Source organism: Brachyhypopomus gauderio, unplaced genomic scaffold, assembly GCF_052324685.1.
Source record: "Brachyhypopomus gauderio isolate BG-103 unplaced genomic scaffold, BGAUD_0.2 sc83, whole genome shotgun sequence".
Taxonomy (NCBI): domain Eukaryota; kingdom Metazoa; phylum Chordata; class Actinopteri; order Gymnotiformes; family Hypopomidae; genus Brachyhypopomus; species Brachyhypopomus gauderio.
The window spans coordinates 505486-521462 of record NW_027506904.1 but is presented as its reverse complement, the minus strand read 5'-3'; the positions used below and the strand labels follow the sequence as shown (position 1 = coordinate 521462).

The 15977-nt window shown below is 51.3% G+C and overlaps 1 protein-coding gene across 4 annotated transcripts in view; it reads left to right on the top strand.

Moving 5' to 3' along the window:
- The first annotated feature begins 13400 nt into the window (after window positions 1-13400).
- Window positions 13401-15977, top strand: part of slc12a5b (solute carrier family 12 member 5b) — a 46197-nt gene continuing 43620 nt past the window's right edge. For 3 of the 4 annotated variants that reach the window (XM_076991545.1, XM_076991543.1, XM_076991542.1), the window contains exon 1: window positions 13401-13821. In XM_076991545.1, the coding sequence (XP_076847660.1) occupies window positions 13767-13821 (55 nt within the window). In that variant the 5' untranslated portion in view covers window positions 13401-13766. The remainder of the gene's footprint in view (window positions 13822-15977) is intronic. The other variant, XM_076991544.1, reaches the window with a different exon arrangement.

Genomic DNA, 15977 nt, shown 5'->3' with positions numbered 1-15977 from the left:
GGTGACTGATCTTTGGGTTGCCCTTAAGATCAACCCTTAAGAGATGTGCTATCATAGCTAAGAGGCATGCTGAGTTTGAGCTCATGCGTGTGAGTTCTTGGTGACGCAGCTCCCATGGTGCACCAGTGTTGTGGTTGTGTTTGTTTTTGTGGCTGTGGTTTTATCTGGGGTCTTGCTGTTCGGTTTTTGTTGACTGTGTTGTAGTTTTGGCTGATGGGCCGTTTTGCTTGTGTGCCGGCGCTGGTTGTCTCCCGAGTCCTGTGGTCACCCCGCTCCCGTATTCTTCCTGATAGCATCAGCTCTTTTTGCTTTTAGTTTGGGTTCCCGGTTCTGTACCTGATTCTGTACCTGGTTCTGTGAGATGCAATGTGAATCAATACAAAAGTAACCTCATTAAAGCATCGAAACAGAGCATATTCATTTCATCTTAAGCAAGCAACTTGAGTGTAGTCGTTCAGTGTGGACCGTGGGTTAACACGGTGTGCAGACGTGGTGTGCAGACATCTAGGGGACAATTCCCATCTTCATTTTCACTTCTCAGTATCGTTACTTCAAGACTAAAAAATAGATAATGATTTTAGAAAATGTATCAGTTGATTCCTGAACTGCAAGCACTAACCATACCACATATTAGTGGGTATGTGCAGACTGTATAGAACACTGTCTATGTGAAGTTGTGCAGTCAGGTGTGTGTATGTGTGTGTGTGTGTGGATATATATATTGCACAGCGGTGGTGGTAAATAGCTTGGCAGTGGCAGGATGTTGTATGAATGGTGATGAAAGAGCTTAGTGTTGAATAATGGATGTCTGCTGGGAGCTGTTTGGGTTGGAGAGAGAGAAAGAAAGAGAGAGAGAGAGAAAGAGAGAGAGAGAAAGGATCTGTATTTGCTGGCACCTCACACTCTGCCCACACACACATACACACACATGCACATGATTTCAAGATTGATTTCAAAGAGTTCCTACAATATCAGGAGATGCTCAGATTCATGGTGTGTAATGATCTCATGCAGGATTTAACAGCCACATCACCACAGGTGTCGTTCTGAAACACACCTGCAGGAAACGTTCAGACCTGCGTTCACATCTTCAGCGCTTTTGCTTGTTTGTTTTGAACCTTTATTGTTCTATTACATAACAGAGACTGCAGACTTAGACTGATGTATTCTAGAAAAGTCCTCACACAAACAGCACTGGGAGGTCATTACACACATGTACACTTTATCACACACACCCACACACACACACACACACACACACACACACACACACACACACACACACACACACACACACACACACACACACACACACACACACACAGCCTGCTCTCTGTAGACCTCTTGAGTGCACCCACATACCTACACCCACATACCTACTCACAGATACCTACACCCAGACCCTACACCCAGACACCTACACCCACACACCTACACTCACATACCTACACCCAGACATCTACACCCACACGCCTACACCCACATACCTACACCCACATACCTACTCACAGATACCTACACCCAGACATCTACACCCAGATACCTACACCCACACACCTACACCCACACACCTACACCCACATACCTACACCCACACACCTACACCCAGACACCTACACCCACATACCTACACCCACACACCTACACCCACACACCTACGCCCAGACACCTACACCCACATACCTACACCCAGACACCTACACTCACACACCTACACCCAGACACCTACACCCAGACACCTACACCCACATACCCACACCCACACACCTACACCCACACATCTACTCACAGATACCTACACCCAGACACCTACACCCACATACCTACACCCAGACACCTACACCCACATACCTACTCACAGATACCTACACCCAGACACCTACACCCACACACCTACACCCACATACCTACTCACAGATACCTACACCCACACACCTACACCCAGACACCTACTCCCACATACCTACTCACAGATACCTACACCCAGACACCTACACCCACACACCTACGCCCAGACACCTACACCCAGACACCTACACTCACACACCTACACCCAGACACCTACGCCCACACACCTACACCCACACACCTACGCCCAGACACCTACACCCACATACCTACACCCAGACACCTACACCCACATACATACACTCACACACCTACACCCAGACACCTACACCCACATACCTACACCCAGACGCCTACACCCACATACATACACTCACACACCTACACCCACATACCTACACCCAGACACCTACACCCAGACACCTACACCCACATACCTACACCCACATACCTACACCCACACACCTACACCCACACACCTACACCCACATACCTACACCCACATACCTACTCACAGATACCTACACCTATATAACTGCTCACACATACCTACACCCAGACACCTACACCTACATACCTACACCCACACACCTACACCCAGTAAATGGCATGTTTACAGTTTGTGGGGCCTATTCTGAAGTGCAGTTGTTCCCTTGATGACAGGTAAAGGGTGTGTCACTCTGCAGATGTGATCTAGGCAAGATCAATATCTGTCGTCTCTGCACTCAATCGATCTGCAGGTCAGTGAAAGCCTCTGTCGGTGAGGGCTGGAGTGGACGTGTGAACAGCACGGCGGAGGCCACCGTTGTGACGCCATGTCGCTCTGCAGCTGATCGTGAATGCAAAACACCGGACCTGCTTTGTTCAGAGACGCACACGCTGGAATGAGAGAACAGCCCAAAGCGTTCACTTGGTTCTTTTTCGATATGTCCCCCCCCCCCCCCCCCCCCAACCCTCCCAATTGTATCTCCGTTTTGGTCGTAGCAAAGGTACCACCCTAGGAGCAAAGTCTGTCATTGGCTACCTCCGAGGCGTCCTCTCATGTCCTCCCGGCCACAGATGGGTGTGGCATCCTCAGGGTTTGAACTTGCAGTGTCCAGATGGCGGGGCAAATGCTTTTCTGTTACATCACTCCTGGACTTAGGATTCTATATTTTGATTACACCGGTGGCAGTGTGTGTGTGTCTGTGTGTGAACATAGTGAACATCTATCATCGTCATGGTGAACATCTATCATCGTCATGGTGAGCATCTATCATCGTCATGGTGAGCATCTATCATCGTCCTGCTGCATAATTGATCTGTGGGGACTCCGTCCCTCTGCACTCAGTTGTCTGAATGCCGCTCTCCATCATGCCTGCCCCGTCCCCCCCCCCCGTCCCCCCCCTCAAGCAGGAGGGGCGAGGCCTCAGCCTGAAAACAGAGGTCACACCAATGCGTGGCACAGAGCATCTGCATGCACCATTAAAAGTGGTGGTGTGACGGCCGTGGTGATCGTGTGTCGGAAGCAGTGGTGGTGTGACTGCAGTGTGATGGTGGTGTGACAATCGTAGTGGGGGTGTGACAGTCGTAGTGGTGTTGTGACAGTCGTAGTCGTGGTGTGACAGCCATAGTCGTGGTGTAACGGTCATAGTGGTGGTGTGATGGTGATGTGACAGCCACGGTGGTGGTGTGACGGTTGCAGTAGTGGTGTGACGGTCTTAGTCGTGGTGTGATGCCCGCAGCGGTGTGACGGTGGTGTAATGGCCACAGTTGAGGTGTGACAGTCGTAGTGGTGGTGTGACGGCCACAGTGGTGTGATGGTCGTAGTGGTGGTGTGACGGCCACAGTGGTGTGATGGTCGTAGTTGTGGTGTGATGGTCGTAGTGGTGGTGTGACGGCCACAGTGGTGTGATGGTCGTAGTTGTGGTGTGATGGTCGTAGTGGTGGTGTGACGGCCACTGTGGTGTGATGGTCGTAGTTGTGGTGTGACGGCCACAGTGGTGTGATGGTCGTAGTTGTGGTGTGATGGTCGTAGTGGTGGTGTGACGGCCACTGTGGTGTGATGGTCGTAGTTGTGGTGTGACGGCCACAGTGGTGTGATGGTCGTAGTTGTGGTGTGACGGCCACAGTGGTGTGATGGTCGTAGTTGTGGTGTGATGGTCGTAGTGGTGGTGTGACGGCCACAGTGGTGTGATGGTCGTAGTTGTGGTGTGATGGTCGTAGTGGTGGTGTGATGGTCGTAGTTTTGGTGTGACGATCGTAGTGGTGGTGTGACGGCCACAGTGGTGTGATGGTCGTAGTTGTGGTGTGATGGTCGTAGTGGTGGTGTGATGGTCGTAGTTTTGGTGTGACGATCGTAGTGGTGGTGTGACGGCCACAGTGGTGTGATGGTCGTAGTTGTGGTGTGATGGTCGTAGTGGTGGTGTGACGGCCACAGTGGTGTGATGGTCGTAGTTGTGGTGTAACGGCCACAGTGGAGGTGTGACAGTCGTAGTTGTGGTGTGATGGTCGTAGTTGTGGTGTGACGGCCACAGTGGTGTGATGGTCGTAGTGGTGGTGTGATGGCCACAGTGTTGTGATGGTCGTAGTTGTGGTGTGATGGTCGTAGTGGTGGTGTGATGGTCGTAGTTGTGGTGTGACGGCCACAGTGGTGTGATGGTCATAGTGGTGGTGTGACGGCCACAGTGGTGTGATGGTCGTAGTTGTGGTGTAACGGCCACAGTGGAGGTGTGACAGTCGTAGTTGTGGTGTGATGGTCGTAGTTGTGGTGTGATGGTCGTAGTGGTGGTGTGACGGCCACTGTGGTGTGATGGTCGTAGTTGTGGTGTGACGGCCACAGTGGTGTGATGGTCGTAGTTGTGGTGTGACGGCCACAGTGGTGTGATGGTCGTAGTTGTGGTGTGATGGTCGTAGTGGTGGTGTGACGGCCACAGTGGTGTGATGGTCGTAGTTGTGGTGTGATGGTCGTAGTGGTGGTGTGATGGTCGTAGTTTTGGTGTGACGATCGTAGTGGTGGTGTGACGGCCACAGTGGTGTGATGGTCGTAGTTGTGGTGTGATGGTCGTAGTGGTGGTGTGATGGTCGTAGTTGTGGTGTGATGGTCGTAGTGGTGGTGTGACGGCCACAGTGGTGTGATGGTCGTAGTTGTGGTGTAACGGCCACAGTGGAGGTGTGACAGTCGTAGTTGTGGTGTGATGGTCGTAGTTGTGGTGTGACGGCCACAGTGGTGTGATGGTCGTAGTGGTGGTGTGATGGCCACAGTGTTGTGATGGTCGTAGTTGTGGTGTGATGGTCGTAGTGGTGGTGTGATGGTCGTAGTTGTGGTGTGACGGCCACAGTGGTGTGATGGTCATAGTGGTGGTGTGACGGCCACAGTGGTGTGATGGTCGTAGTTGTGGTGTAACGGCCACAGTGGAGGTGTGACAGTCGTAGTTGTGGTGTGATGGTCGTAGTTGTGGTGTGACGGCCACAGAGGTGTGATGGTCGTAGTTGTGGTTTGATGGTCATAGTGGTGGTGTGATGGCCACAGTGGTGTGATGGTCGTAGTTGTGGTGTGATGGTCGTAGTGGTGGTGTGATGGTCGTAGTTGTGGTGTGACGGCCACAGTGGTGTGATGGTCATAGTGGTGGTGTGACGGCCACAGTGGTGTGATGGTCGTAGTGGTGGTGTGATGGTTGTAGTTGTGGTGTGACGGCCACAGTTGTGTGATGGTCGTAGCGGTGGTGTGATGGTCGTAGTTGTGGTGTGATGGCCACAGTGGTGTGATGGTTGTAGTGGTGGTGTGATGGTCGTAGTGGTGGTGTGATGGTCGTAGTTGTGGTGTGATGGCCACAGTGGTGTGATGGTCGTAGTGGTGGTGTGATGGTCGTAGTGGAGGTGTGATGGCCACAGTGGTGTGATGGTCGTAGTGGTGGTGTGATGGTCGTAGTGGAGGTGTGATGGTCGTAGTGGTGGTGTGATGGTCGTAGTTGTGGTGTGATGGTCGTAGTGGTGGTGTGACGGCCACAGTGGTGTGATGGTCGTAGTTGTGGTGTGATGGTCGTAGAGGTGGTGTGACGGTCACAGTGGTGTGATGGTTGTAGTTGTGGTGTAACGGCCACAGTGGAGGTGTGGCAGTCGTAGTTGTGGTGTGATGGTCGTAGTTGTGGTGTGACGGCCACAGTGGTGTGATGGTCGTAGTTGTGGTGTGATGGTCGTAGTGGTGGTGTGATGGCCACAGTGGTGTGATGGTCGTGGCTGTGGTGTGATGGTCGTAGTGGTGGTGTGATGGTCGTAGTGGTGGTGTGACGGTCATAGTGATGGTGTGACGGCCACAGTGGTGTGATGGTCGTAGTGGTGGTGTGATGGCCACAGTGGTGTGATGGTCGTAGTGGTGGTGTGATGGTCGTAGTGGTGGTGTGATGGTCGTAGTGGTGGTGTGACGGTCATAGTGATGGTGTGACGGCCACAGTGGTGTGATGGTCGTAGTGGTGGTGTGATGGTCGTAGTGGTGGTGTGATGGCCACAGTGGTGTGATGGTCGTAGTGGTGGTGTGATGGTCGTAGTTGTGGTGTGACGGTCATAGTGATGGTGTGACGGCCACAGTGGTGTGATGGTCGTAGTTGTGGTGTGATGGCCACAGTGGTGTGATGGTTGTAGTTGTGGTGTAACGGCCACAGTGGAGGTGTGACAGTCGTAGTTGTGGTGTGATGGTCGTAGTTGTGGTGTGACGGCCACAGTGGTGTGATGGTCGTAGTTGTGGTGTAACGGCCACAGTGGAGGTGTGACAGTCGTAGTTGTGGTGTGATGGTCGTAGTTGTGGTGTGACGGCCACAGTGGTGTGATGGTCGTTGTTGTGGTGTGATGGTCGTAGTGGTGGTGTGATGGCCACAGTGTTGTGATGGTCGTAGTTGTGGTGTGATGGTCGTAGTGGTGGTGTGACGGCCACAGTGGTGTGATGGTCGTAGTGGTGGTGTGATGTAGTGGTGGTGTGATGGTCGTAGTGGTGGTGTGATGGTCGTAGTGGTGGTGTGATGGTCGTAGTTGTGGTGTGACGGCCACAGTGGTGTGAAGGTCGTAGTTGTGGTGTGACGGCCACAGTGGTGTGATGGTCGTAGTGGTGGTGTGATGGTTGTAGTTGTGATGTGACGGCCACAGTGGTGTGATGGTCGTAGTGGTGGTGTGATGGTCGTAGTTGTGGTGTGATGACCACAGTGGTGTGATGGTCGTAGTGGTGGTGTGATGGTCGTAGTGGTGGTGTGATGGTCGTAGTTGTGGTGTGATGGTCATAGTGGTGGTGTGACGGGCACAGTGGTGTGATGGTCGTAGTGGTGGTGTGACGGCCACAGTGGTGTGATGGTCGTAGTTGTGGTGTGACGGCCACAGTGGTGTGATGGTCGTAGTTGTGGTGTGATGGTCGTAGTGGTGGTGTGACGGCCACAGTGGTGTGATGGTCGTAGTTGTTGTGTGATGGTCGTAGTGGTGGTGTGATGGTCGTAGTTGTGGTGTGATGGTCGTAGTTGTGGTGTGATGGCCACAGTGGTGTGATGGTCGTAGTGGTGGTGTGATGGTCGTAGTGGTGGTGTGATGGCCACAGTGGTGTGATGGTCGTAGTGGTGGTGTGATGGTCGTAGTGGTGGTGTGATGGTCGTAGTGGTGGTGTGATGGCCACAGTGGTGTGATGGTCGTAGTGGTGGTGTGATGGTCGTAGTTGTGGTGTGATGACCACAGTGGTGTGATGGTCGTAGTGGTGGTGTGATGGTCGTAGTGGTGGTGTGATGGTCGTAGTTGTGGTGTGATGATCGTAGTTGTGGTGTGATGGTCATAGTGGTGGTGTGACAGCCACAGTGGTGTGATGGTCGTAGTGGTGGTGTGACGGCCACAGTGGTGTGATGGTCGTAGTTGTGGTGTGACGGCCACAGTGGTGTGATGGTCGTAGTTGTGGTGTGATGGTCGTAGTGGTGGTGTGACGACCACAGTGGTGTGATGGTCGTAGTTGTTGTGTGATGGTCGTAGTGGTGGTGTGATGGTCGTAGTTGTGGTGTGACGGTCATAGTGATGGTGTGACGGCCACAGTGGTGTGATGGTCGTAGTTGTGGTGTGATGGCCACAGTGGTGTGATGGTTGTAGTTGTGGTGTAACGGCCACAGTGGAGGTGTGACAGTCATAGTTGTGGTGTGATGGTCGTAGTTGTGGTGTGACGGCCACAGTGGTGTGATGGTCGTAGTTGTGGTGTAACGGCCACAGTGGAGGTGTGACAGTCGTAGTTGTGGTGTGATGGTCGTAGTTGTGGTGTGACGGCCACAGTGGTGTGATGGTCGTTGTTGTGGTGTGATGGTCGTAGTGGTGGTGTGATGGCCACAGTGTTGTGATGGTCGTAGTGGTGGTGTGATGGCCACAGTGGTGTGATGGTCGTAGTTGTGGTGTGATGGTCGTAGTGGTGGTGTGATGGTCGTAGTTGTGGTGTGACGGCCACAGTGGTGTGATGGTCGTAGTGGTGGTGTGATGGCCACAGTGGTGTGATGGTCGTAGTAGTGGTGTGATGGTTGTAGTTGTGGTGTGACGGCCAGATTGGTGTGAAGGTCGTAGTTGTGGTGTGATGGTCATAGTGGTGGTGTGATGGTCGTAGTTGTGGTGTGACGGCCACAGTGGTGTGATGGTCGTAGTGGTGGTGTGATGGCCACAGTGGTGTGATGGTCGTAGTAGTGGTGTGATGGTTGTAGTTGTGGTGTGACGGCCAGAGTGGTGTGATGGTCGTAGTTGTGGTGTGATGGTCGTAGTGGTGGTGTGATGGCCACAGTGGTGTGATGGTCGTAGTTGTGGTGTGATGGTCGTAGTGGTGGTGTGATGGTCGTAGTTGTGGTGTGACGGCCACAGTGGTGTGATGGTCGTAGTGGTGGTGTGACGGCCACAGTGGTGTGATGGTCGTAGTGGTGGTGTGATGGTTGTAGTTGTGGTGTGACGGCCACAGTGGTGTGATGGTCGTAGTGGTGGTGTGATGGTCGTAGTTGTGGTGTGACGGCCACAGTGGTGTGAACGTCGTAGTTGTGGTGTGACGGCTACAGTGGTGTGATGGTCGTAGTGGTGGTGTGATGGTCATAGTGGTGGTGTGATGGTCGTAGTGGTGGTGTGATGGTCGTAGTTGTGGTGTGATGGCCACAGTGGTGTGATGGTCGTAGTGGTGGTGTGATGGTTGTAGTTGTGATGTGATGGCCACAGTGGTGTGATGGTCGTAGTGGTGGTGTGATGGTTGTAGTTGTGGTGTGATGGCCACAGTGGTGTGATGGTCGTAGTGGTGGTGTGATGGTCATAGTGGTGGTGTGATGGTCATAGTGGTGGTGTGATGGTCGTAGTGGTGGTGTGATGGTCGTAGTTGTGGTGTGATGGTCGTAGTTGTGGTGTGATGGCCACAGTGGTGTGATGGTCGTAGTGGTGGTTTGATGGTCGTAGTGGTGGTGTGATGGTCGTAGTGGTGGTGTGATGGCCACAGTGGTGTGATGGTCGTAGTGGTGGTGTGATGTAGTGGTGGTGTGATGGTCGTAGTGGTGGTGTGATGGTCGTAGTGGTGGTGTGATGGTCGTAGTGGTGGTGTGATGGTGATGTGACCGTGGTCAGAGGTTGATGTCCAGCCCAGCCCCTCTCCTGTGGAACTGACAGCACGGCCAGTGTGTGGAGCACTTCTGCATTAAAGTTCTGCACAGTTCAGGTTGTCTCAGTGTGATGTTCTCCCTATTCCCACAGCCTCTGCTTATATTTCTCCCACCGAGGACGTCCAGCGCACCGACGTCAGCGTGAGACGAATCTGTCGTCAACACCACCGAGGGCAGCATGCAGCAATATTGATCTTGCAAAAAAAACACCATTACCCAAATCAGTAATATACATCTTTTACGTCAAGGCAAGATTATCGAGAGGTTGTGGTGATTGAGATTGACATGAGAATTGACGTGGATTTATATCAAATGATTGTGCATTTCATGCAGTACAGATTAGGGTGATAGGTTTTCTGGATAGTGGATTTGTAGATGACTCAATTGTGACTGAAGGTACCTGTGGTTACATTTTGTAGAGACTTTGTGTCTGGGAGCAGTGTTATATCAAAATGTTCATCTAATGTGTATCAACCCTGACAGAACACAGATACATTCGACTGTCAGAGAATCAGAAATCAAACTTTCCATAACGATCCATAAATGTCAGAGGACGGTTATCTCATTCACAGTCATGTTGGTTCAATCATAATTGATTAAAATTATTCAGCCCTGTTTCTGTCTCTCTCTCTCTCTCACACACACACACACACACACACGTCACCTGGTAATACTACAACACCACTCTGCACTCTCCTCCTTCAGGGCAATGACAGACTGTTGGTTCAGAGTTGTAATAAACACTCAGTGAGGAAGGGAGAGACCTTGCTTGGCTTCCTCTTGGAGAGATCTCAGCACGGTCGTGATTTCACGCACTTCCGGGGAGCATTTACCACGTGCGTGATATCTCACGGTTCTCCTCTCACCGCCCCCCTTTACCCCTCACCCCGCCCCCCTTCACCCCTCGCCCCGCCCCCCCTCACTCCTCACCCCACCCTCCTCACCCCTCACCCCACCCTCCTCTCCACTCTTCTCCCCGACTGGCCGTAAATCTGCGCGCTGAAAGCTGAGGGGACAGAAGAAGAGTCCAAGCAGAGGTCAGAGATTGTCAATACGTCCAGCACTAACCCCTGACTAACCCCTCGTGAGCAGCAGAACACATGCACACGGTTTGCGAGAAACAAATGCCAGATTCACTTTTACTGCATTAACTCCACTGCTCCGGCTTTTCTCGGCAGAGTAAAAGCCCAAGCTGCCAAAAACAAATGAGCACTAAAACAACGGGCCTAACTTAATCCACAGGTGTCTGAAATCCTGTAAGGATTATAAGACCACCAGCCCCTCTTATAACAGTATGGAGTACTGGAGAGTTGTTTCTGCCTGAGCGGTGACCACCTCTGCACCTTACAAATTTTTTCTGTGTATTTTGATATATTTGAGAATCTTTGTGTGACACCAGCCAGCTCAAACGTCAGTGACAGCTGGTTAAGAAGGTTTCCAGATTGATTCCACGGATCGTAATCCCACGGATCGACGTGGCAGCCAATATTCCTGGTCATCCAGGAATCTACCTCAAAAAGATCTCAGGGGGGAGAAAAATCAAGTGCCTATGTTTCTGAGGGGCTGATGGGGGCAAAAAACTTGTTTATATTGTGCAGTAGTACTAATGCAATTTTTTCAGCATAATCTCAAGATTGTGAGCACTCTCCAGTGAATCTGCTCCAGATGTCACTATTGGCTGTAATCTCTTCTGATGGACTGCATTCTATGTAATCCCATCACACTGAAAATAACCTTCACTGTTCTGGGAATATGGAGACATTTGGATCTGTTAATCTGCATCAAAACATTCTGAACATATATGTCCCAATAACCATGTATGAAAAAAGATTTCACGTCGAGGGTTGTAATAATCTGATTCATTTGTTAATCTTTCACATGGAATGCTTTTGGTATCGTAATGAGAGAGAACTACTCAGTACCTTCTTTTGAAACATAATCTGTTTGCTTTGGTTTAGGATTCATTAAAAAAGGAAATTGCTTAGCGTCTCGCTGGCCTTAATCTCTGGATTAGGCTGGCAATGGGTGCCCACGAGGGTCGCTGGTGCGCATATGTGTGCATGCGTATCAGAATGTGGGAAGCCATTGGACTTAAACTAAGTCTAAAGCTGCTTGGCCCAGATGCAAATGGCTGGCTCTCTGCCAGCCTCAAGGGCGGAGCTACATCTAGGCCGCACCTTTCTGATTTGCATAGAAGAATGGACTCCTTTGAATGTATATGATATGGACCAGTTTTTAAAAAATGAATCAATGATACTTTCAATCCATATATTTGAAAATATTTCGCTTATATTTTCCCTCTGTCAGCTGAACTGCTAACTGCATCTTTAAACATACACATTGACTTCTTCTTCTTTTTTCATGTCTTCTATTCAAATCTATTTATGAGGTCTGCAAGTTTGCATTGCACACCCTGTTAATCACGGTTAAACCACAACTCAATAAAGAGGGCAATAGGATAAAGAGTTTTCACACAGAGGACCTCCGTCCAATGAGAACATTTGGCATTTCCTCTGCAAGACTGTATCACTCTGTCTTATTTCGACCAAACGAGTTTCTAATTGATCGGCTGGAACCCCCAAAGGCAAATCTAGGCATGTGATCATTGCAGCTGTTGGCAACTGCAGTGGTCTTGTGCAGGTGTGGCATGTAGGCACAGTGACACACGAGTGGAGAATCGCCATAGACATCATAAGAGGATCAGCTACAGTCCTACATGGACCCTGCCACCGTGACCCAGCCTGTCTTCTCCTTTCTGCCCCGTGGACGTACATTTGTCCCCGGCCCCTGCCTGTTTCCCTCCGTGTCCCCTCCCGCCCTCTTAGGGCACTTCTCCCCCAAAGTGCATTCTATCATTTATGGGCCATTTTGGCCTCTGCAAGTCGCCTCCTCTCTCTTCTTCTCCTCTGAAGTGTCTTCCAGGAGAGATCCGTCCTCCCGCGGGCTCAGCGCTGTATTTATAGAAAGCTCTCAGCCCGTGAAGCGGCTCTGGGATGAAACGCAGGGGTCAAAGGGGCGAGCGTCCTAAAAGACAGAGAAAAGCATTTCTCCGGATTCCATAAACACGTTTCCCAGAGTTCCACACTGCTCCATTTGTGCTACAACCTGTAGGTCCCTAAGAGCTGCAGAAGGTCTTCACTCAAGGCTGTTCCACACTGTCCACATACATCTAAAGTGGAGGAGCCTCCTGGAATAACCTCTTTACCTCATACCAACATGGCGAATCCTCCCTGAGTCTCTGATGCTGCTGTGAGTGTTAATAATGTGCAAATGGATGATTATCCGTTTCTTTATTTTCTTTCACTCACTCCTTCCTCAGTATAACATAGACGCTTCCATGACAACGACGGAAGCCCTTGTGAGAGAATGAGGACACGGAGGGAGAGAGGAGGAGTGGGGGTGAGTTAGCATTAATAATTACTCATAAACGCTCTATGAAGTCAGTGCTGAGACTTACACTGACTTTAGCTTCAGGGCTGCAAGCAAGAGAGATGAGTGAGTGTGTGAGTGTGTGTGTGTGTGAGTGTGTGTGTGTGTGTGAGTGTGTCAGAGTGTGAGTGTGTGTGCAAGAAAAGCTACACTCTGAGGCATTCCATCTTCTATTCCCCTGCAGCCTCTCACGCTCACACACACACACACACACACACACACACACACACATACACCCCTCCTCTCGGAGAGAGAGAGAGAGAGGTGGGGAGGGGGGGAGAGAGAGAGTTAGAGAGATTGAGAGAGAGAGGGAGGGAGAGAGAGAGAGAGGGAGAGAGAGACAGAGAAAGAGAGATGGAGGGAGAGAGAGAGAGTGAGAGAGAGGTGGGGAGGGGGGAGAGAAAGAGTTAGAGAGATTGAGAGAGGGAGGGAGAGAGAGAGAGAGAGAGGGAGGGAGAGAGAGAGAGAGGGACGGTGAGAGAAAGGGAGGGCAAGAGAGAGAGGGAGAGAGAGAGGGAGGGAGAAGGAAGGAGAGGTGCAGCAGGAGAGGCAGCAAACGACGGCAGGGCTGTGAGGGCGGGAGACGTGTGCCGCTCGATTCCTCCAGTAGAGAGAGAGAGAGAGAGAGAGAGAGAGGGAGAGAGGGAGAGAGGGAGGCTGATAGAGCGAACGAGTCCGACGCAGAGCTCGCGTTTTCCCACCTCCTCCTCCCGCGTCCTCCCCACACTGCTCCGTGGCTCTGCGCGAGCACGCGTGTGTGTGTGTGTGTGACTCTGTCCCCCCTTCTGCTTTGCCTCTCCCTCCCGTTCATCCTCCGGCCGCTCGGAGCGACTGGCGTGCTAGCTGGAGCCCCGGGACCGTGTCCTAGAAGAGGCCGGCATGCTCAACAACGTGAGCGACTGCGAGGAGGTGGAGGGGGGCGCCCACAGCCAGGGTGAGTAGCCTCGCTGTGTGTGTTGGGCTGGAGTTCCCGCAACAGTGCGGCTGGGATCCAGTGATGGACTGTGTATGGGGGATAAGAGTGGAAGAAGTCTATGCTGCGCTGATAACTGATGTCGGTGTCTTTACGCGCTCGTGTGTGTGTGTGTGTGTGTGTGTGTAAAAGGGGGAGAGAGGCAAAGGAAATGAGAATGGCAAGACTCACCTATATATTTCTGCACTCCTAAAACCTCTAGTGCATGTATATGTGTTTGTGCTAATAGTAACCAGAGAAACAGAGACAGATAGAATGATGTCTAGGGAATGGGGGAGCAGTATGTATATGAGTGTGTGTGTGTGTGGGTGTGTGTGTGTGTGTGTGTGTGTATGTGTGTGTGTGTGTGTGCGTGTGTGTATGTGTGTGTGTGTGTGTGTGTGTGTGCATGTGTGTGTGTGTGTGTGTGTATGCGTGTGTGTGTGTGTATGTGTGTGTGTGTGTGCGTGTGTGTATGTGTGTGTGTGTGTGTGTGTGTGTGTGTGTGTGTGCATGTGTGTGTGTGTGTGTGTGTGTGTGTGTGTGTGTGTGTGTGTGTGTGTGTGTGTGTGTGTGTGTGTGTGTGTGTGTGTGTGCGGGTTTTGGCACAGAGCTCCACTGCAAGGTTGCTGTGAGGAGAATGATAATGCCTTCTGTCTCTGACTGAGGAAGGACAGACAGCACTGTACTGCGTGCATGTATGTGAATTTGTATGTATGTGTGTGTGTGTGTGTGTGCACAAGTGCTTTGGGTGTGTGTGTCTGTGTCTGTCTGTCTATATCTGTATCCGTGTGTGTGTGTGTGTGTGTGTGTGTGTGTGTGTGTGTGTGTGTTGTGTCCAGCATGGAAGTCCTGGTCAGGCATGGTCACCTCCCAGGGGGCAAATCATTAACCTGCCTCCGTCTGCTCATCCCTCTCTCTCTCTCTCTCTCTCTCTCTCTCTCTCTCTCTCTCTCTCTCTCTCTCTCTCTCACACACACACACACACACACACACACACACACACTCACACACACACACACACACAGCCCCAGTGCAGTGAGGTATCTGTGCTCAGGGCCCCTGCTGCAGAGTGCGTCTGACCACTGCAGAGCCCTCGGCGTGTGTCGTGTCCGCCGCCCTGACGTGGCTCTCACGTGGAAGATCACGTTTTCCCTGAGAGTTCACGGCTCGACGCCTCTTACAGGGGAGCCTACTGAGAGAGTGAGAGAGGAATTAGAGTCTCGTCGCTCCTGTGTTCGGTGATCTTCCTCACGTGCCCCTCTGCAGTGGAGCAGGAGCCGTAGTCTTTCTGCGGGCACCTTTGAGGGGAGGGCGGCGATATGCGTGGTTGTAGAGCAGCGACGCGCGAGACAGCTGACGAAAGGTCTAGGTGAGGAGGTAGGAGGGGTGGAATGAGGTAGGAGAGGTAGAATGAGAGGGAGATGTAGAATGAGATAGGAGGGGTAGAATGAGATAGAATGAGGTAGGAGGGGTAGAATGAGGTAGGAGGGGTAGAATGAGGTAGGAGGGGTGGAATGAGAGGGAGAGGTAGAATGAGAGGGAGATGTAGAATGAGATAGGAGAGGTAGAATGAGAGGGAGATGTAGAATGAGATAGGAGGGGTAGAATGAGGTAGGAGGGGTAGAATGAGAGGGAGATGTAGAATGAGGTAGGAGGGGTAGAATGAGGTAGGAGGGGTAGAATGAGAGGGAGAGGTAGAATGAGGTAGGAGAGGCAGCTGATGGACAGGAGGATCTTTATTGAAGTATTTTAGAACTGCGCTTATAAGGTCATTGATGCATCAAGGGTTCACACACAAGGCGCTGCAGTGAATTTCCTTGACGTGTGTGTGCGCTAAACTTATAGCTACAATTGAACTTTCTACTGAATCCAAAAATTATATATAGACTTAAATTCCTATAATATGGACTTAAATTCCAAACCACTGTCCATGGTTCTGAAATCAGGCTATCACAAGCCTGTGTGAATTATTGGAGCTCTCCAGGGTCCTGAAACAGATCTCAACGCCCAGTGTTCTTATTTTCATGTTCCATTGTACTCACCTTTCCCCCCAAAAGCACATGCAGAACTGTTCTGCTCATAGTTCATAGAGGGGGCACCCCCACCCCCTCTTGCTCTTTGAGTGTAATGCTTAT